Source organism: Falco peregrinus, chromosome 9 (assembly GCF_023634155.1).
Source record: "Falco peregrinus isolate bFalPer1 chromosome 9, bFalPer1.pri, whole genome shotgun sequence".
NCBI lineage: Eukaryota > Metazoa > Chordata > Aves > Falconiformes > Falconidae > Falco > Falco peregrinus.
This window is the reverse complement of record NC_073729.1, coordinates 36,468,767-36,491,955: the sequence shown is the minus strand read 5'-3', so window position 1 is coordinate 36,491,955 and position 23,189 is coordinate 36,468,767. Positions and strand designations below refer to the sequence as shown.

General features: G+C 48.9%; 1 protein-coding gene across 6 annotated transcripts in view; it reads right to left on the bottom strand.

Moving 5' to 3' along the window:
* TOX2 (TOX high mobility group box family member 2) overlaps positions 1-23,189 on the bottom strand; it is a 150,657-nt gene that overhangs the window by 115,914 nt on the left and 11,554 nt on the right. The window contains exon 1 of one of the 6 annotated variants that reach the window (XM_013297540.3): positions 20,865-22,904. The exons of 3 other annotated variants lie outside the window; for them this stretch is intronic. In XM_013297540.3, the coding sequence (XP_013152994.3) occupies positions 20,865-21,068 (204 nt within the window). In that variant the 5' untranslated portion in view covers positions 21,069-22,904. Of the gene's footprint in view, positions 1-10,332; positions 10,490-11,504; positions 11,985-20,864; positions 22,905-23,189 lie in introns of those variants that run through there. 2 more of the 6 variants (XM_055813954.1, XM_055813956.1) reach the window with 2 other exon arrangements.

Here is a 23,189-nt window from a genome sequence, read left to right as displayed (position 1 = left end):
TTGAGAAAAGCACATAGAACTCTGAAACTGTCCTCGAGTCTACTAGGTCACAAAAAGAGAAGAACACAGACACAAAGATACAGGGTGACAATTGCAAGTACCTACGGATACCAAAGGGTGCAATTCAGTTTGGCCAGTCTTTCCATGTACAAACATTCGGCTCCCACAAACTCCTACATGCCCCACTGGAAACCAGCACCTGGCACGTGGAGATAACTGGGCTGATTCGGTCATGATTAAACTGCACTGAACTTTCTGCATCAAAACCAACGGCATCGCCATCCAACACGGACGGGCCAGTTTTATCTACACTGTGATGGACACCTTGTGCGAGGCTGCTCATCTTTTTGCTAGCAATAAGAAGGATCTAGTTTTCATAAGTACTAAAAGCTCAAGCTCCACTGAGGCCAACACGCACAGCCAAAGTTCCTAACGTCTAGGAAAGAGCTTGCAATTAAAGGGGTTTCCTAAATTCTGGTCTCAGTGTACCCACTTAGGCCCCCAGGCACAAAGAAGAGTTAAGTCTGTGCATCCACTGCCGTTTGTGGATCTAATTAACTATCACTGAGCCCTATTAGGACCTCAACACTATCACAAATCAAATGCTCAGGCAAAGGCTGTGAACTGCAAACATGAAAAGGGAGGCCAGGGTGGCACTTTTGACCAACATCAGACATGAGGCCTTGTAACACACAGAGAAGGGCCCTTGCCCGCTGACATACCTGAGGAACCACCAGGCTCATTGTGCCTCACCTTGCACTGGCCAAACTGGTGGCTCCCCACGCTCCAGATCTTCCTTCCAACAGGGGAAAAGCAGCTCTTCCTATAACTGTGTCAATAAATACATAAATAAAGTCCTTCACACATCTCCCTGCTGGAGGAATAACCAAGCAAATAGCTATTTGGTGTACATGGTGTCTCTGCCATGCCAGCCGTGATGGCTCTAACCAGTATGGCTGCTGTCAGGTGATAAATCAGGTGCCCTTTAACTCCACAGCTGAGCGACGCACACCCCACAGTACTGAAAGCACAAGCTATAACCGGTATTTTTACTGACAGGTGATAAATCACATGCCCTTTAACTTGCATGTACCAGTTGCAAATTTAGTTAATTAGAAATTCATACTCACTTCTTTTCATGTATTATTTCCCGCTTGATTTACATGAGCTGTTGTTCTTTGAATGCTTCCTGGGATTAAGGCACTTGGATGCTGAGCAAGCACGAAGCACAGAACTTCGCTGCAGAGCACCACGACCTCTAGTGCTTTGCAATCTGGAGAAATTACTGGCAGCGCAGAGAATAGCAGCAATGAAGAGCGACCAAAATGTTTTACGGACATGCCATGAGAAAGTGGCTCCCGGCCAGCAAGCCCAGCAGGTATGGCTTGCACACGTAAAGCCAGTGCTACCACCGGGAGCCTTCCCTGAAAGTATAAAAGAGACTCTTTCTCAAGCCTGTAGAAACACAGCTTTTGCATTTTCACACGTTGCATTGCAAATAGCTTTAAAAAGCTCATTCCTAGTTGCTCCTGGAGGTCTTTTGCTAACCCCTGGGCAGCCTCAGCCTCTCACAGCACCACCACCATGACACTCGGCGAGCCCAAAGCGCTCTCCCACAGCATCAGTGAGGGAGAGTTCGCCAGTGCCCTTCTGCATCCTCCAGCACCCACTCTGCCGGGTGCTGGTGAAGGAACTGCCACCCACTCCACTCACCCCGCTTTACAAAATCCACACCAGAATTTGTTATTCTCCTCATTCTGGAAATTATACCAACTCCCATTTCCAACTATTTTGTCCGCATTTTTCTATGAACACTTTTGTGCTACCAATAGTATTTTCAGCTTTGCTACAAAAGGGCATTTATTAAAATATTCCATGACTGCAGAAGATTCATAACAGATTCAGAAACCCAGTGATAATCATAATAATTTTTTAGCACTTGTCTGCCAGACAGAATTATCAGTAAAAGTGGGGCCCTGTTATCTGCAGGAGTGGTATATGATACATTCATTATTTTTTTTTACCCTCTATAAACTTCAATTATTAATGATGGAAATTTTTCCCCGCCTATTCTTCCCTTGGTGGGAAAAACAGCCATTACTGACATTTGCTGATTTAAATCTAATCCTCCTCATCTGCATGCAGATGAGGCTCTGCTTGACTCTACCCATTGATCCAGCCAGGAAAAGGTACTCTATAACTTAATCTGATGTCAAATCATGATGTGTCCTGTAGGAAACCAGTGCTGTAGATCTCCCTGCTATAAATATGTCACCAGAATTAACTGAAAGCACTAATAAGGTCACTCAATGAGCTCCGCGGTGCACAGGGCAGCGCGAGGCTGCTGTCTTGATACTTGTGATTGATGACACCAAAAATTAGCCAGAACAGAGGGTTGTCAGCCAGCCTGGAGGCAAGGGACTCACTAACACGCTTTGCTTTCTGCCTGTGCTGGGTCCCATCCCAGCCCTGGCACTTCTGAAACATTTTACACACTTCACATTAAAACAAACAAATAAATAAACAAATATTCCTACTACTAGCGTAAAACAATAGAAAAGAATTAGGAGGTCTTCCAGTTCTCCCTTCCTGCAAGTTTATCCTGCTGCACCCACTGTCTTTGGTGAGCAACTAGAGCCAGGACAGAAATCCTGGAGTCTTGTTGCAGGCAAAAATCCCCATGGAGGACGGCAGGCATGCTCAGCCTGCACAGGGATGGCATTGGGTCCTGAAAACGGAGCCCACGCTGCTCTGGGGATCAAAGTGCTTATACCTTGCTCGCTCTGAGCTGGTTTCTGCACACCATGCTCCAGCCAAGACACGCCATCCCAGGCAAGAGCCTTCACTGGCAGCTTGTACCTTCTTCTGCCCACCACCTCTCTCCTAACACATGCACACATGCTGTGGGTCTGTGGATAAAAGGTTACAAACCCCCATGTTCCAGTTTTCCTAATGCTGTCTCTCATCCTGGCTGGTTCAGCTCTGTGACCATCGTTGTTGAGTTGCTCATCACTGCCAAGATGGCCAAGGCACCAGAGCTCTCCAAGGGGTCCCATGGTGTGTCACCATACCAGGGATGCTGGGGCCACCGAGTATGGCCATATAAGCCCCTCGGTGCCAGGACTAATGGTGGAGAAAATTAAGCAGGAGCCAACTTCTGAGTGACCGCTCAGGTGGTCTTGCTCTCACCAGCACTCTGAAAAGCAGCAGCTTTTGTCCCCGGAATGTCTGCGATTCTCACAGGGGTGGGGGTATCCCTCAGCCCCAGGCTATGGTAGCCTGCAGAGCTCTGGCTATCAGCAGGTCCAGAGATGCTGTACAAGATGCATGACATCTCCAGCAGGGGAGTCCCTGCTTAATATTCTCCATCATTAAGCCTGGCACTGAGGGGCTCACATCCAGCGTGAACCAAGATTCACCACGGAGCTGCTGCTACCCCCATTCATTAGGGGTGACAGAGCTGCACCACTCAATTCATCTCCTGCTACCAAAAGACCACCAAACTAACCCCTGAACTAAAACTTGTCCTCAAATCCCCAAGAAATCCCCAGGAACACTCATGACTTTCCAGAGCACGCCAGAGCTGCTTAGATTTCTTTCCACTGTAGTCCTTTTCAAACAGATGATGCTGCTTTTGGCGCCTATCCCAAGTCCATGTGCTTCATCTCACTGTGGCCATGTCCAACCCATGCCAACTGCTGGGAGAAGTGTCCACCACAGCTTGGAACCTTCCTCTCGCTTCCCAGGTGGAGGCATACCCCCACCCCTGCAGGAATCAAAAACATTTTGAGGACAAAAGCTGCAGCTTTTCAGGGTGCCAGTGAGAGCTGGCCCACCCCAGCTATGGCTCAGAAGACTGTTCCAGTGAGCAGAAGCAAAGGGACAGCTGCGTTGGGGTGTTCACCTCATGCACGGCTCTTCCAGTGCAACGCTGTTTTCCTTTACACATGAATGGGCCTCGCACGTGAACAAAGCACTGGGAACGCATCTGACCAGCCCTGAATAACTGCCAGCCCCTGAGCACATGGGTCAGCCCCGTCCTAGCCACCAGGCACTCGTGACACAGCTTGGTTCTCTGCCCGAGAGGCAACTTGGACCAAACCATCATTCCTATACCTGAGCAGCTGAGACAGTGCCACTTGGTGTATCAGCAGGGATGCAAGAGGCAGAGCTGCAAGCCTGTCCTCCAAAGCCATACAAGATCCCACATGTCCCTGGAAGAGTCAGGAGCCTGATCCACCTCCAGTTATATTCACAAAAGACAAAGCCAAGCAGAGGACCTCAGAGGTCAACAGGACTGCCAAGTCCAACCAGCCCGACCCTCCCAGCACTCCTGTAGAGCAGGGCTCCCTCTCAGGGTTATTCTCCTGGCTATACATTGTGCTGGATGCCTACAAAACGGAGATGTTGAATCAGTCCCTCCACTCAACTGAGTGCAACCAAAGCCATTACCGGATAGGGTCTTTTAGGGCCTCTTCAGCTTGTGAGCTGGGTCTCCTCATTACAAACCAACCAGCCAACCCAAAACAGCTTCAAGAAACATCAGAGAACCAAAATCCGTTCAGATTTCAAGCCTGACCAGAAATAGCCGGATGGGGCAGCGAGCAAATTAGAACAGAATCCAGACTTGAATTTACTGGAATCTTGCCCATTTTAGAGGGCTCATAAACACAACAACTCTTCGGTAATCCATCATCCTTAAAGCCAAGAATGTGGGTTATCCTCAGAGCTGCTGTTGCGGGAGCGGTTGTGGTGCCACAGAGCAGTTAATGCTGGGAGCCAGGTGTTCAATAATCCCCGACCACAGAGAATATTATAATTGTTAGCACTGTAATGATAGCGAGCGATTTTAACAGGCGGCCTGTATTAACAGACTCACCTTAAGCAGAGGAGCAGGCAGCATTTTCAAACAGCATCTGGACTCATCCTCATTATTTACCTGAACAGATGTTCACTGTGATACTTCCTGAATCCTGGAGCTGGATATTTGTCAGTGTTAATGGGATTTCCAGGAGCTAGTTTGCTTTAGGAGCTCATTTTCTTATTCAAATTGTAACCGTCACCATTTTCTGTTTTGTGTTGCCTCTTTCGCTCATGATTATCTTCCTGGGTTTTCACTTTTCTCTGGGTCACTGAGTGCGGATCTGTTCTAATTACTGTCATTTTAGCTTTTGTGCCGCACTCCGTCACACCGGGATCCGGGCTACATAAATAAGTAATACAGCTGCTCTTTGTAGTCTCTGCTAACCAAGACAGAGCCCCGCTCATCTCGTCTCACGCTGGGGGGCTGTGCCAAGAGCTCACCTGAACCCCAGCCCACGGAGGAGCCCACTGCCCTGGCCAGTGTTTGGCTTCCCCCCACGTGGGTTTTTGCATCGTTTCAGTCGCCTCTGCTTAGACACGGATGCCCGACTTCCACTGCAACTCCCTGGTGCGGATGCTGCTCTGCCTGCCCGAGGGTATGAAGTTATACTAATAGGGATCACAGGGTAGCAGTCACTCTAAAGGTTTGCTAAATTAACAGTATCATTGCAAACACCTCATGCCTTAATCAATGGCTTAAATCAACACCGAAATGCTGCCTAGCTGGGGAGGCTGCAGCCCTCCGAGTCCAGTGCTGGTCCAGAGCCATGTGCCGTACACAGAAGCATAAAAGCTAATTGTCTTTAAACCCTCAAATCCTCTCTGTTTGGGAATTGACAGCCCTTCACCATCAGAACTTGCATTTTTCGTGTGCTCTCGCAAATGCTATCAGAAGAGGAAGGCAGCAGTTATGGGATGCGATAGAACTGCAGGATAACAATCTGCACATGATTACTTCAAGTGTTTTGTGTGTGTGGTGGCCAAAACAATGAGGGTGCTGCTGCCCCGGTCCCTCTTGCCGGGTGCATCCTTCCAGCTTCAAGAGAGAACACAAAGTAACTGCAAGGCAAGGATGTGCTGCTGCATCACGAGCTGAAGGGGCACAGAGCTCCTATCAGGGCTAATGCCCGAACACCCCAGCTGACTACAGAGAATTGAGATGTGCCCCTGACCCAGGGGAAGGGCTGGCAGAGGTGCCTTTTAACAAGACCCAGCTCCCGTGGCCAGGAGGACAAGTCGTTTGAGAGTAAAGGGATCAGAGCTGTGTCAGCCAGGTGCAGATCCTGGTGACTGCAAGGAAGATAGGACCCTACCAGAGGGAGGATGCTCAAATATTTGGTAAGCAAGTCAAGGATGGGCATACACATGATGTGATGGCCTCAGTACTGCTAAATTTCTTTAACATGTGTTTTTTTCTGTAATAAATAGTATTTCCATTAGGAGAAGCTTCACAGGGCCAGCACACGCAGCCACTGCTCCCAGGAGTGGTACACAACTGCTGTCATGCACCATTGGACCTGCTGCGGCTGTTAGTGCTGCCCCCAACATCCTGGGGTCGGGGGGCGACAGCCACGATGCAGCTCAGGGCACCCGGCAGCAACACACCTTTGCCCACAGCAGGCACCCCAGGAGGGGCTGGCAAGGGCTACAGAAGCAGTAAGCTGCATCAGGCACCTGAAAGTAAAAAAAAAAAAAAAAAAAAAAAAAAAAAAGGTATGAAATTGCAAACAAGACTATTTAATGATACCTATTTTTTTCTTTCCCCTTTCCAGGAAAAGCCTTTGCTTTCACCTCTCCTGATGCAGCTCAGGACAGCTGTCAGGATGCAGAGCAACGCTTGAGGCTGCTCATTCAAGCTGGCTCCAAGCTGCTTCTTGCAGACACTTGAAGGAATGAGCGTTCGTTTATTCAGCTGCACACCAGTCACGCAAAACCCAATAAATAACCACACTGAACTGCTTGCAAACACCCAACAGGTTGGAATTCAGTCACACAAAACGGCTCCTCAAACAATAGCTCCAGGCACACACATTCAGTAAAACAGAAGTGTGTTGACACCCCATTTGTGAACAGGCAGAAGAATCACAGTCGCGCAGGAACCTCGTTCACAATTACAAGCTCAGCCTGTCCTGCTGGCAGACGAACTGACGGCAATTCGGCATGCCCTTCAGTTGGCATCTGCCGCTGGCCCGCCGTACAGGGACCTGCTGCCTTGCACCACGCGAGAACGGTAGAATAAGCTATTTTCAGAGAGGCCTCATAATTCTAAGAGAATCTTATCTAGGGACTTTGTCTTTATATCTTTACCAGAAACATCCTCCCGTTTATCTGATAAGGCGCAGATACATTTCTTGTAATGAGATGCCACGGCCAGCAGGAGCTGGCACCTCAGCAGGCGAGCGCAGACCCGGCCAGCAGGGCCAGCTGCCCCCGGGCAGACCTGGCCTCACTGGGGGCAGGACAGGGACCTCCCCGTGCCCTGCTCTGCCGCCAAGGTGGGCTGCCTGCCCTGCTCCAGCCAGCCATGCTGGCAAAAGCTCCAAGGCTGAGCAGAAGCATGGCACGAGCGGCACGACCAACAAACCAACGAGCAGCATCTCTCCCAGCGTGCTCAATGCCAGGCATGAGCAGTGACTAACACCGAGCGTACCCCCACCAGAAAAAGGCCAATGCAAAAACCACAACCAAGCGTCAGAAGTATTAAACTAAGAGTCAACGCTCCATCCGTTGCTGGCAAAACGGGAGCCAAAGGTTTAGACGGGACTTACGCATTTTTAATCCATTTTTTATTATACTGGTAGTTTGGTAGTGTCACTTGAAGACAGTGCAAGGCTGCAGAGAACAAAGTCGTCTTGTAAGGACAACACCAGCTAGACTATCATTTCCCTGAATCAGCAAAAGCTGCTAAACCTCTTTCTCAACAAGATCTATGCTTGCAACAACGTAAGTGCTTGTTGCATTCCCTTTTTTTCCAGTAAGAGCATCACCTTGTTACCATCATTTAATAGCAGAATATTGGAGAGGCCACATACCTCCCATTTTTCAACTACAGCAGACCTTGAATTTCATCTTCCTCTCTGCTCTCAGATTTACTGTCAATACCCACATGCCAACTTAGTCAAGCAGTCACATCATTCTAGTTTCAAGTAATCCTGTACTGTAGGATTTGCTGCAGCTGGTCGGACCAATTAGCTCAACACCTTTCCTTTGGAAATAACCACTGTGTTGTGACGCTTCAAAAACAGCTCAGAACACCCCACAGCAGAAGGCAAGATGTCTGGATAATGACACAAATTAAAAACACATACTGCCTGGAAGTGCAAACGGCTGAAACAGCACCAGGGGAGCAGCTCTGACAGACTCTCTCGCTGGGTGTCAGCAGTCCCTGGGCTGACACCCCCAGTCACAGTGCACGAGCAACAGGAACACCAACAGTGTGTCCAAAGTCACGTACCAACGAGGAAAAATAGTATGAAGCAGAAACGTTCCTTGTAATGACCAAAAATAAAACCCAAACCCATGTGTCAGTTACTGGTTTGTCCCTCTGAGTTGAGCATAGTGTCTCTCCAGTATTAAGAGTGACCAAACGTTTATTTACCTCCCAGCAGAAGACCGGACAGCACTTTGTGCCCATACAGGAGGTACCAGACTCCCACAGGCACTTGGAAATCCCAGCCCAGCTGACCGAGCACAGCAACCTGCCAGCCTCATCCTGCAGCTCATGTTATAGCCATCAGTCAATACTAATGCCAAACCCGTGGTGTGTTACACACGCACTACTGCAGAAAGGCTTTTAAAAGTCATTTAATATCCTTGCTGGAGGTCACATTCAGACCTGGCACGTGCACATGGGTTCGGAGCACACTCGCTTACGCCAAGCAAGAACGCGGCCACTAACAGCACAAGCTGGGAACAGCAGTTACAAACTGGCCAGAAAAATTTCTGTCTTCTTTCATGCAGGGCAAATAGAAAAAAAATAGAAAAGAACAAATCAACAGAAACGGTTCATCAGATAGTTATAGCTAGCTAGAGACAAAAAACCACAGCCACTGAAAGCTCGTGCACGGTGAAGCTTCTGGGGCACTCACCTCCTGTTTTTGTTTCAATTAAGACAAAAGCAGAGGGGTTTTCAGTTTCTGTATAAAAATAAAAAGAAATTACCAAAGGTCAACCTAGGGCCCTGGCTGAGCAGACTGCAGCACATGGCTCGCATGAGCGGGCACAGCCACCCTGTGCTTTACTGGTCTTACTGGAGGCTACCCCGATGTGTACAACACAGCAGCCCCCTTGCACGGCTCTCCTCACAGCCCGTTCAGTCCTGCGTTTGCTGCAGCAAAGTTCCTCCCTCCCTGCCAGAGCAGAGCCTCCACTGCCACCTTCCTTCCATCTGGTTTTGTCCCCTTCGTTCCCCAATTTCACGACGGTCACATGGATGTTGCTTAATACCCCACAAAGTGGCTGGTCCAGAGGCATCAGGGTGTATCCTTTTTTTGGAAGGGGGAAGGAGCATCCAACATACTTCTTTTCAGGTAAAAAAAAAAAAAAAGAAAAAAAAAAAAAAGAAAAAAGAGAACTGTGATGGAGCGAGGTCCTGGCTCCCCAACCTGCCACCTACATCACCAGGGAGAAGCTCCCTTGAAGCTCCCTTGCTGGCAGGTTACAGATTGGCATTAAATACTCAGCATCTCTGTTGACTGCAGAATCACCTCATATGCACTGTGCTCCATCTTTAGTTACACCTGGGAAAGCCTCAGCCTGCCAGGGCAGAAAATTGGAACTGGCAGAAAGACCAGGCAGGAAGAAAAGGCAGAAGCAGCTTGAGCAAGAGCACAAAGGCAGCCGTGCAATGAGTCTAACACAAAGGTAAATGCAGCTTGCTGTCCCAGCCCCTCGCATCTCCCTTCACCATCGTTCCTCCTCAGTGCTGCCTGCTCAGCTCACTCCTGCATGCTGGGCTTTCCCAGAGCCTGTCCTACAGGGGTGTGAACCAGCTCACTTGCCGAGCCCAGCTGCCAAACGAGTGATGCTCCGACACCCCACACATCTGCCAGCCCTCTTCTCCCAGGTAAGGATTGGGGCTCAGCCTGCAGCCGCTGCATGCTGTGTGCAGGGATCGCCCTGGGGTCTCATCCTGTGCTGGAAGGATCCAGGCAGCCCAGAGGGCAGCTCTGCCCATCAAGGAGTCCATAGGGTTTTATGATGCTTTTTCAGTTTTTCTTACAGTTTGATGGCACCAACAAAGACAACAGGAGCAGGACCACACTGCATTTTGGGGCACTGAAGACCAGCAGCGTTGGTGGGGCAGCACAGGTCAGGTGTGGTTCCCTCTGCTGCTGGGACACCCAGCACAGAGGCACAGGCCAGCGCATGCTGCCGTTCGCCCAGCACACATCTGCCCTGCTCTACCATCCATGCCCAAACAGACCTGCCAGCACCCAGCTCCAACTTCTACCAAAGGCAGGGTCTTACCAGAGTTATTTCAAGCTGTACCAAACCCAGTTACATTCTAATTCTAGAAATTCTGCAGAGCCTCTACTTCAGCCTCGGTCAATTTTAGAATCAAGATGTGGCTCTTTCTGTACCTTCCACCTGAAAAACAAGGAGAGATAGGGACAGAAAACGAAGCCTTCCTTCCTCCTCCCCGTCAATGTTTTATCACAGCAAACACCTGCCATGCAAACAGCCCTGGGAGAAACAAGAGGTTCGTGGAACTGCCTGAACAGCAACACAGACACCACAGGAAACAAAACAACCTGCACGAGGAGAAGAGCTGCACAGCAGCACAGCCCACAGCGCAAATGTTTGCGTGCTCCGGAGACAAGGCAAATTCTGCTTTTGCTTACAAGGGGGTGCGACTGCTCTGTCCCCACCAATTTCGGTTACAGCTTCTACAAAGGGCCTTGCAAGCGGTGCAGAAAGCTTTTCTGAATATGATCAGCTTTGGGGGTTTAGGTCACAGGCAGATGCATGGCAGAAAAGTCACCGCCTGCACTCAGTGCAGCTTGTAGGTTGGGCACTAGGAACCCCCCTATGAAAGCACCTGGATTCACGGTGAGATGGTGCATGGGGACAAGGGACATCAAAGAGCAAGAAATGTGGGGAATCCTTCATTGTTTCCTCTGAAAGATTCGGATTCAGCTTGCGAGAGCTAATCAGCATCCCTCGCCTCCGCCTCCCCCTCCCCCCCCCCCCCCGAAGTATTCATCACTTCCTTTTTTGTTTGGGTTTTTTTTTGGTTTTTCTTCTTTTTTTTTTTTTAACCTTCAGAGAACAGAGCCAAGACCAAAATAAATCCTACTACTACCAACTTCTGCAGAGTAACAGGCTCTGTGAGAAACATCCCAATTCCGACATCTCATCATTGAGACATGCTCCTTGACGCCTGTGCTCCCAGGAAGCGGCTCTGCTGCTGCTGGGATGACACCTCTGGGGAAGTCACCATTTGTTTATCACAGAGCATGCAGCGATCAGAGAAACTGGAGGTTATTATTTCTATTTGAGACGTGATTTCAGGCTGTGAGACAATTTTAGACTGTGCAAGCCTGAAATAACTCCCTAGGCCAAATTTATACCTTGTAACAGTCAGAACTATGACACCTGCTTGTCATTTTATTAAAAACCCACATAACCCCCTGACTTACCTGTGCACCAGAGCTGTCAGCCCGGGAACCCAAAGCAGTGGTGTCCGAGAGGCCAGGCCCCCTTCTCACCATATTGGTTTGGTCTCAGTATGGTTCAGCCACTAAATGCCATGGTGGGATGGCTCTTCTCCACGGCCGCATGCCCCCGGCTGCCTGGCAGAGCCACACTGGGTCATCCCCAAGAACCACCACCAGAAAATCCAGAGCACCTCCAGATGGTGGCGGGCAGGAGGGGAGGCAGCAGCCCCTCTGGAGCACGTTGGTATACACCCCCCGCAATGTTCCAAGCATCTCCAGCTGCAGAGGACATGATGATGCAACTATCCACCTCGACGATCTCGCCCCAGCCTATTGCCATAGCTGGTATACAGCGTAAAAAAATACCCACGTTGAACAAAGTTATATAGAAGGATGTGAGTAATACCAGATCATGTTCTGCCGAGACGCTACGCACTCAGCAGTGCTGATAGGAGGCTGAAAGACCATAGTGTGTTTTGGGCAGAAACCTGCCCCTTTCTGGGAACTGGAATTTTACACCTCTGAGGACACAGCCTCGTGTCACGGCTGGAGCCATTTCACTCGCGGTTCTGTGCAGGCTGCAAGCAAGGACTGACACCACGGACACCCACAGCACTGGCTCACACAAAAGGGTCTTTTTGGGTCCACCATAGAGATAAGAAAAAGTCCCTCCTGTCTTACACTGTTTATTTTACCTTCTCTATAACGATAAAACAGAACACGAAGTTGCGGTCATCGACTGCACTGCAATCACCTGCAGCAGGAATGGCCACTGTATCTGTGATGCCCACCCTCCCCTTGCTGCTTGTCAGGACAGACCCTTCGCCATGAGATCGTCTCTCCCTGGCCCGTGCAGTGTGAGGAGAAGACAGAGTTATCCTCTACAGGAAATATTGAGAAATCCAGACTCTTTGGTAAAGTGATCCTTCCTAAGCGTGAAAACCACACACCCATGATTGATGGAGCGGCTGCACTTTCTAACAGTTAGCTCAGGCAGGCAATCCCAAAAGCCAGAAACAGCCCATAAATGAGCACGTACAACCGTCTGCAGAGACAAGGGTTAACAGTCTTATCTGGGGTCACCAGAAGAAATTCCAAGTAAAACCCACAGCACGCAGATTTCCTGCTTTCTAACCCAATGCCCTATTTATACCTCTCTTTCTTCACAATGCCAGTGACAGCTTTTTCCTCGCTTACAGGCATGTTTCCTGCTTTTTGAGTTGTGACTTTCATTTGTAACTCATTTCCATAACCTCAGAAATATAGTTTCAGTGGAAGTGTTAAATGTACTGATAAATTCTTTGCGAAACTTAAAAGTTATTGGCAGAGAGAATGGGGGCAATTTACCCTGTACCAGCCAGTTGAAAATTATATATTTCAGGATCCTTTAACGGAAGGCAGCAAGGTTTATCTCTGACTGATAAGGTAACGCCTTGCTGCTGACAAATAACAGAGCCTATTTCCAAAATACAAAGTCCCCAATATGATAGCAAATAGGCTCATCTGTGCACAGTGACCTTCACAGTCTCAGCCTTTATCGCAGGGTATGGCGGCTAACTCCGTCATCACGTGCAGCCGCAGCCCCGCAGCAGCACCCAAACAGCCCTTGGCGTTAACTTTTCCATCCTTCCATCTCGTCGGGCTGCACTTTGATTAACCAAGCATTTTTCTGCGTGCTGCTTGCACATTAACGGGGAGCACAGCATGGTCCTGCTGTATGGCACTCCTCTTATTTCTCTATTAAAAAAAGCAAGACAGAGAAAGAAGCGGAGGGGTGGGGTGGGGAGGAAGAGATAAAACCCAGTCTCATCCTATCCTTCTCCCCTTCTCCCTGCCAGAGCACAAGCATCTTCAAAACCATTGACTAAACGAGTTGCACTAAATAATCAGGACACATGGGGGGACTAAAAGGAAAGCAAGACGAAAGCGCAGATTTGCTGCAACGTTTCCACTTCGCTGGAGTTAGAAACAAGGCACAAGTTGCCTGTTCAGGAACCAGATGCGGCTGTAACTGAACAGAACGGTACGGACGCGAGGCAAGTGGGGAAAAAAGAGAGAACCCACAAAAATCACCATGACTTACATTAGAATCCAAACGTCAGACACGGAAAGAGAGAGGGATGGGAAGCACCTTGCAGGAGTGCAGGGGATGCTGCCTGGGAAAGGCAGGACTGCTGCGGGGGGATTGGTGCAAGTTGAATTACGGTGAAGTTAAGGAAACGTGTTATCAGATTCACCAGCACAAAAAGTATCCAGCTAAGGAAACTCCATCAGTGTGCAGCCCGCCTTCCCCTCAGGGGACGTGGGGAGGGAGAAACCAGGGACTGAGGCACTCCAAGTGAGATAAGTGCCAGAAGCATCCTTCAGGAGCTGCTCAGCAGCCCGGGCCAGGCTGATGGACCTGAGGACTGTGCCATCTCCTCCATCACTAACAGTGGATGTGACTCGTTCAGAAATACCCATGGCCAGGCAAACCCTGACAACAAAAGCTGCAGGCACGAGGCCCCTGCAAGCACACAAGGTTCCGTATGGTGACACGTCCTCCTGGCACAGCCAGTCCAGACCAAGGGGCATGGACCCCGCAGCAAGTCAGCCACCTGTCCTCACCCTTCCTCGAAAGCTTTCAGGGGTTACAAACTCAGGCACATTCATCACAGTCATGCGTCACCGAGACCGAAATAGTGTTATTTCAAAAATTAAGTTGAAAACGTTAACAACCAGAGGAGTGAGGGAACAGGACTGGACGATAAAGCAGCTATCTGACCCCAGCAGAACTGCTTCCAGCCCCTGCCTTCCTACAGAAACACACACAGCTCTGTGCCCCATATAAAATATTTGCGCATCCTACATAATTTAGAATCCTATTAAATAACTTGACTCCTGTATTTTTCATAGCAGCAAATTCCATGAATTTTACATCGAATAAAAATTTAGCAATCATAGCAGTTGCTAATTTCTGTGCTGTGCTCAGAGCAGCCTTTCACTTCCCCATAATGATTTTAAAACATTATCCTGCTGTTTCCTTTTTTCTATGCCTGGCATTGAAGAGCTCTGCAAACTATTTGAATAGCGCTGCTCTGAAAAAAAAAAAAAAATTTGTAAGGGAGAAAAAATTAAATTCAATCATCACTCTACCCTCTGTGAACTGTGAAAGTCTTGGGAACATGAAAAGGTGCTTTCTAAAAGATGTTAAGCATTCAAAAGATTAGACTGCAATGTGCAATTAAATGTGTTCCACAAACCTTTGTCAGAGTACCCAAAACCTTACTTCTGCATGAACTTAAAATCCTCCCACTGGGAGCTTGTTCAAGTGGTTTACTTTAAACCTGTACTTTAGATATTCCATACCTTTCACTTTTATAATTCTTCAACATATGCTAACACTGGCAGAGTTAATATAACTGACTAATTTTAAACCCTATGATTACTGGAGCTGATTTATATAGTAGCTTCACTTCACAATACTGCGAATCATGCACGCAGTAATTGCCAAGTTCAATTTTAGCTCTGTCATACTGAAGCATTAGTTTTTATGCCTCAGCTGTTGCCTCCTCCATGCTATAGAGGTAAGTTGATAATGCAGTAGGTTTTGCTGTTAAATATCATAATATTATGATACCCCGTGTCAGATTCTTGCAAGCTTTGTGAGCTATGCATCATCTATTAACTAAATACTTTATTAAAGGAACAGTTTGAATAGGTTTCTATTCTAATTTAGCTCAGCGCACTGAATACCGGAGGCAAAAAAACCCCCAAAGTAATGATTTAATGACTGTGTAATGATTCACCACCAGAAGTGACTTGGTGGAGAGAAACACTCCCAGTCATCAAGGCTCCATGGCAAGAGCTGCAGAGGGGTCAAACTGACACCCGTACACGAATACCCTGGAGGCGATGCCCCTCACCCCGGCTTCGGGCTGGCAGTACCTGCAGGAGCAATGCCAGGACCTGCGTCACCCCCAGCACCCGGAGCTTGGGGGCTGCAGGGCCCCGGCTATGCCCAACAGCCGGCAGCATCGTGACCAAAACCACCTTCCCTTCCATCGCCATGGATGCGGCTGGCAGCGCGCATGGAGCAAAGGTGGGACAGGCAAAGAGGGAAGTGTGGAGGAGACGGGAGAAGCCAGATGCCCCTCGCTACGAGGGGACAGTGCTCCACAGCCCAGGGATGAGCTGCACCTGCAGTGGAAGTGACACAAGGCTGCTGAGCTGCTGCTGCCTCTCAGCTGATCCACATACACAGCTGGGCATTACCAATAATCTCTGAATAGTGCTTCAATTCACCCAGCTCTTGGGCTTCAAGTTTTCAGATTATTTTTTTTTTTAATGAAGTCTGCTCATATCAAATTTAACAAACGTGGGCAAACTGGAGCTGCCGCCTTTTCCCATTCACAGATGCCATTGATGCCTAAGATCAATGAAGACAGTAATGCAAACTGGAAGTCCCCACGTACCAGAGAAAGCTTCATGTCACTGAGGGACACCCAAGACACAGCTCCAGGATGGAGACTGGGTACCCCCTCTGTGCTGGGGAGGAATTCCCCATCAGATGGGGACAGGGCAAAGGAGTAAGGTCTCCGCGATGGTCCAGAGCTGATCTTTGCAATCTTTTCTATGAAAACAGCATGATGCAACAGAAAAGTGTCTTCACACCTACATGCCTATGGCTGTTGGACAGTCTGTATTCATTTTAACCCCCTTCTCTCCTCCACAGCTCCTTCATCCCCAGGCAGATGCTGAGACCCCAACCCAAGCCAACGTGCTGGGAACCAGGGGACTCTCCTCTGATGCCACTACTCAGCAAGTGTTTGGCTATTCACTGGATTGTGGAAATTGCCACCAGCGGCACCGTCCTTCCCACATAAACCACAGCTTTCACTTACACAGCACAGACATGCAATTCATGATATTCCCCAACAACACGGATCTTGCTCCAGTGCTAAGTTTGTTGCTTCAGAACTCAGTAAAACCCTTGCAGACACAGTTACCAGTTAATGGTCTCCCTCCCTAGAAACCCTCTCATCACTGTAGCAAGGCGATGAGCATGAAAGTGGATGAGCTCCTCTTCCATCTCTTTTTTCTCCCAGTTTTCCAAAAGGAAAAGAAACAAGTTGACATGCTAAACATGCTAAATCTTGCAGGCCTGGAGAACTGCAGCTACATCTGGTGCGGCTCAGGGCAGTGCCCGGGGCGCCTGCACCACAGGCAGCCACCTGCTCTCTGCAGCGTTTTGTATAAGAACGTGGGACATTTCATACAGAGAGAAAGAGGAAGGAAGAATGTGAAAATTTCTTCAAGTGTGTGGTCACTGGGAGGAAGGAATAGGATTGATTAATTTTTCAACTTTGGTGAGTTTGGTAAAACCATAAGCCATGTGCCTCATGCTTCAGGAGACTACATCACAAATTAATTAACCATACTGCCCAGGGAATTCAGAGGTGGAATTGATTCTTTGATTTCTAAGATTCCATTTTTGCAACTCACCAGGGATGTCTAACCAGTCCCATTTGTTTTAGAGCCTCTTCTGAAGTCAGTGCTCTTGAAGCCCAGCAGTCTGATGCAAACCGCTGGTGGCTGCATCACATAGTTGCAGGACGCGGATGGCATCTGTGTCTCCAGAGATGGCCTGGAGCTAAAGATGAGCTTAAACCACACTTTCTCTCTTGCATCACACCTGTACTTTCTTACAATCATCTAAAGATTTCCCAGTGTGCAAACACCCCATCAAAGTGAAGGAAGACATCACAGCCCAGCAGCAGTCTCACCAAGCGTATGACTTGCAAGAACAGCAATTTCCCAGCAGCCGGCCAGGGAGGACCAGTCCGGTGTCAGACACTGGCCCCTCAGCACACAGCGCAGGGCCATGCTCCGGTCTTGGGTACCATATACCAGACATGCTGGTAACACAGAACTTGCATCACTGAGATTCTTCTAAAAAATAAACCTGGAAAGAAATTCTTTGGTAGCAGTATCATTTTTTGGGGGGCTCATCCTTTACCAGGTGTTTGCTCGGTGCTCTGTAGAACCCATTTCAGCTGGGGCCTTGAAACTCTGCTGGACCACATGTCATTGTAATAATACCCTACCCTAATTTTTGCAGTCTCCTAAGTTTAATCAAAGCCTCATACCCACATCAGCCACAAAGGAAGCCAGCAGAGCTCACACAGGGCTGGGGGTCTCCGTTAGCACCACTATGCACTTGCCCGTAAAGCAGATAGGGAGGTTTGCATCCTATGGGCACAGCCTTGCCACATATGCAAGGACTGGATCTTGCACAGCACTTTTACCACGCATAGCTTTGTGGTTTCACACCAGCTATGAGCTTTGTTTCACTTTTGGACAGAGAAGGGGCATTGCCACATTGCCACTGGAAACCTGTGTCCAGGGGGGCTGCAAACCAGGAGCTCCAGAGCCCCGACCTGCATGAGCAGCACATCACATGCAACCCTTCACAGAAAACACCTCCCATCCACAGTCGAGAATTAATCTTCCAGCAGGATATCCAAGTCATCCCCACCTGCATTTTACAATTTGTAGATAATGAACTAACTGCAACACTAAGCTTAAAATAAAAACATTGACACCTTTGCACAAAGAGATCTTGACTTCTCTTTCTAATTCATTTAGCTGCTTTTAAAGTGTCGCTTATTGCATCGGGAACAAAACCAACCAAAAAAAACCAAAAAACATCCTCATTATTTACGCAAAAGAGGCAAACAGGTGGCCTTAACTGCATGAGTCTCTTACCACACTGTTATGTGACTAAACTGAACATTTACACAGGTCTGAAAAATTGTTTGCAGTGGGCACACAGACAGCAGAGCTACCAGATGTTGTTCTCCTAATACTTACTATATTACATCATTGGATACTGCTTGAAAACCAACCTGTGCCAAGTTTTCAGAGGCCTCAGCTCACTTTCTACGCATGCATCTGCAGTTCTGGTGAGCCGGTTCCTGGACGCAGCTCGGATGTGGGTGCACAGAAGCCTTTTGCACCCAGGCTGTGTGTGCAGAGGGGCTGCTGTTTGTGCAAGCCACCTCGCACACCCAAGAGCTGTTTATCCAATTACTGACACATGCACAGCATCCACAGGGAGCGCTTCCCTACTGCATCCCATGCTATGCTGTCAGACTTTGATATATTTAGGGGAAAAAAAAAAAAAAAGAAACCCGAGAAAACTCCCAAACTGCAAATATAAGTTGGTGTTCAGATCAGAAAATAAAAGATATTTCACCAGTACTCATCTACTGACACATGGGGATGCTATGTTGAAAACATTTTAAACTTTTTTCAGCTCCCTCCACCTCTGGTTAGCACTGCTGCCCCGCCCCCTCCACTGCCTTCCAGTTTCAGATGTACGTGCTTTAACCAGTTTGCTGGGGTGAGATGCTGCTTCATTGAGGTGAGTGAAGGGAGGAGGGAAGAGAAGGCGCATGAAGAATTACATCAAGAACCAGCCCCCGGAGACCTGTCTGTGATGCACATCCCCACATCAAGCTGTCAGCTCCCAGCATTCAGCCCCACTGGGGTTTATTTGCTCCAGAGGAGAAATTCATTTTGCACTCAACTAATGTAACCCCGAAGTGCTTTAAAACAATATTCCTCTGACAGAGGCGTTACAAAAGCCGTTATTTCCCTGTTTAGAGTTAAGCTAAGCAAATACAAAGGTAACTTCATTTTAAACAAACTACCATCATCACAAAAAATGGATACCAAATATTCTCCTCCACCATATGGTGAATTTAACTTTATTATTTGCTCTTCTTGGAGGAGACAAACTCATTGGCAAACACCAGCTTGTGCAGCAAGATGATAGAGACTGGAAAACACTTCCCTCAAAATCCTTTTGCTTAATGACAGTTAAGAAAGCTCTGTTAATATATTCAATTTTAAGTTCTCTTTCCCTCTGCTTTCTAGAAGAGTGTATATTCCAATGACGCACTTCAAAAAAAAAAGTTATTTCTGAATTATTCCTACACAAATAATTTTGAAAGTATTCCTCATTGTCTGTGACTTACCACTGGGCTTCGGTTTTCATACCCATCCCACCAGCATCTATAATGATCGGGAGGGGTCTGTGTTTTCTGTCCTAGCTGTGGAAGTCCAAAGCAACTCGGGAGCAGCAGATTTGCTCCACGGGGAGCAAGCCTGATCCTTGTATCTGCCATGCCACGATCCTACTTGTTAAGACCATCTCTGACTTCAGTCCTATTTTACAGAGCCTGGAACTTCAGATCACACTCGGGATAAGTGCACCTGGCTGGTGTGGCGTTAACAGCACCTCTTTCATGAGACATACAAGTCATCAAATTACAGAGAGCAAAGAGCTCTGCAGCAGCAGCCAACTTTCACTGGATTCCCTCAGCAGCTGCAGCCTAACGGGCTTTGAAGTGAGTAGACGTATCAGACACACACCAGCTGTCTCTTGCACCTCCAGAGTTACCACCAATTTACTCTGCGATCACTGTGAATTTGTAAGTTGGGTCCACCATGCTCTGAGGTTCCCCAGGCTTCCGCAACAGGCTTTGCAGAAGCATATTTGATCCCTTTGGGCAAAAAGGTCTATATGCATCTTTACATGCATCCATGTGATTTCTAAATGTCATCTTTGCTAAGCAGCATGAAGATACCTGCCACTTTACAGGCTCACCACGCCTGAAGCACCCCAAAGCTGCCACTGTTCCTACTCTGGTAGTTATTTCTTTGCAGGGAAACTCAGAGCCGAGGTGGGCCCAGGTTTGCAGGCAGCACGAAATCCGGAGACAGCTGAGCCACTCTGCAGCCCGCCGGCACGGGCAGTCCCAGGGTAAGGGCTCTGAACAGAGTGGGAGGCGTGAGCTCTTCTCCAAAAGCCAAACCCGACAAATCTGCTTTGCACAAAGCTTGCTCCTCTCTCTGCCTCATTGTGTCCCATGGATGCCACAGGCAGGACAGATCTCCAGCAGCAAATACCCTGCTGTGTGCTGCCCTAGCTTATAAAGTTCTTCTGGGGTGGAGGCTCCACTGACGCACCCCCTGTGCTCCCAGCAGGTCTTTTTGGTCCTCAAGAATTTAATTTGACTATACGCACCACAAAGAAGTAGTGAAGGCTATTATAGTTTCTCCCACTACCAGGACAGTTGCTCGGTGCTGTTGCTGAGCCTTGTGCTGATATGTCCTTGGAATTGCTGCCGAGCTGTGCTCCCTCCTGCAGCCCCAGCAGGATGCCCAGCACAGGGCACTACATATTGCTGCTGTGAGTCACAGCACCGCTCCTCAGCCCAAACGGCAACATCGCAGGGTTTTTTTCAGTAATTCAGAAATGCCCCTCTGAAGGCAACCTGTTTGGTGCTGGGGTACCTTGTAGGAGCACGCTCTGGAGTCCCGCTGTCCCCATGCTTCTGCTGTAGGATGCACGCAGATACACCAGAAAGTCCAACCGCTGCTGGAGGCTGCCAAGCACATCCTCTTCAACCTCCAGTCCCTCTGCAACGCACCACAGAAAACAGCAGCCAGGACACCAGCACAGCTTGGGCTGGATCTAGCCCCTAAACGCCAATGCATAGCTGCACCCACTGCGCTTCATCCTGAGGTTGGCAGGTGGCATTTTTTAGCTGAATCTCAAGTAACACATAAACACAGCATCTCGCACATGCAGGTCGGTTGTTGCGGGGCATCTCACAGCCATGCTGCAGTTTTCCCCAGCCGAGGAGCCACTCTGGGCACCCTTTAATTCTGTGGCAGCACGGATTAATCGGAACCTGCCACAGTAATAGATGTGCAGTTACCTTAAGTATTCATCAACCTTATAAAGGTTAACTTATTAGCCTTTCTGCTCCAGAAACAAGTTCTGCCTTCATTTGCACCTCTGCAGATTCACCAGCTCAGAGGAGGTTTCCAAGACGTGATCTGGGCAAGTTTTATCAATGAATTCAAATCTTGAGCTAAATCAGAAGGAGGAATGGATTTACCCTAATCCCTTCCAAACATTCATCAGCATCAACTACCAGCTCAGCAGAACTTAATCCCTTTTTAATCTCTCAAAAACAGTGGAATATATGGAGAAGAGGTTGGGCACACAGCAGTGGAAGATCTCTCTTGGTTTTTGTTTCTTTAAAAATAATTCTGGCTGCCAAATCACGTTGAAAATTCATTAAGATCTTCACTAATATCACTTTCTGGTAAACAACCGGTTGCCACCAAGAGAGCACGTACACCAGAGGAGGGCCCACGCTATTTGGCACAGCGGAAGAGATGCCCATCCAGCAGCCTCTGCAGGAACACAGCATCTCCGTGAAGATGCTCCAGGAGCTCAGATCCCATTGGGTGGCTGGCGGCGAGCGCAGAGACCGCACAGGCAGGCTTTCCCGGCGCCGTGGGCAGCGATGGGGCGGAGATGCAGCAAGCCACTTCTTGGTGACAGCATGGAACCACACACGTAGCATCCACCAACGCTGCTGCAAACCCAACAGCAGAAACACAGACCCCAGTGCCAAAAACCAAGCTTTGCTCTGCAGGTACCAGGCTCTAGAAACAGCTTAAATCCCAGCCCCGAGTGACTCACAAGGTGTTTTCATGCCTCCCACTAAAACTACCAGCGACAATGGCAATGCAGGCTCAGATGGCTGTGGGTGTCGTGGCCGGTGGCATCCCACCCCCGGTGGCTGCTGAGCCAAGGGGAGCCCCAGTGCAATGCGCCTGACGGCACCAGAGTCAGCGCGGGGGCGAATCCAATCCAGTGTGTTTAGGAGCACCCAGATCAGAGCGTTAGTGCGCGATTCTAGGTTTACATAACACCACCAAATGATTTTGGCAGAAACAATTGGTATTAGCAAGGAAAATGAAGCATCAGGAACAGCCGGCAGAGCAAAGAGACACCTCTCGCAGCAGCCCCCAGGCTAAAAAGAAAATAAATAACAAATGCAACAGAAGCAACACTTGGACAGCAGGGAAGAAGAGGGGAAACCTTCGCAAGGGGAAATGAGACTTGAATCATGGCTGAGATGAGCAGGGAATTAAGCTTTCCTCTTTCACCCCCTTCCCAACCCCATCGGACTAAGCTTTCTGCTTTATTAAGACACTCCAGTCAAGCCTGCAACACTCCAACAGGGCGAAGCGAAAGCCGTCTCACACAGGGCTCCAAGCTGTGAGGTCTGAGCAGCTCCTGCCGAGCCGCCTCTGGCCCTGTGGATGCTAATTGCAGAGCTCAGCGATGCCTGGGCAGGGACCCAAGGCACTGATGTGTTGGCTACCCAGCCCCGCCGAGCCTGGCTCTGCTGCTGCGCCAGGCAAAGCACCGACAGGCGTCGTGCTCAGAAACGCTCAATCACACAAACTTCACGTTGTAACTTCTAAGTCAATTCAGTCTGGATGCTGCTGGGTTAGCAGTATCGGAGGTTTCATTTATCCCCTAAGAAATACATCTGAAACCCCAAAGGTGGCTGGATCTGCCCCTTGGTCTCTCTAGTGGCTCCAGCTCTGGCCAAAGGGATGGGGCCACCAGTTCCATGTGGCCCAGGTAGCCCCCGTCCTGCTGTACGTGCCACACTGCCACCGGGAGCAGCTGCGATGCGTATGCTGACACTCCCAGAGCAGGACAACAACCACCGGCCCTATGTCACAGCATCTGAGAACATCTGGTCCCTCGGCGCTCCAGCCTGATGACCTAGTGATGGGAAAAGGCAC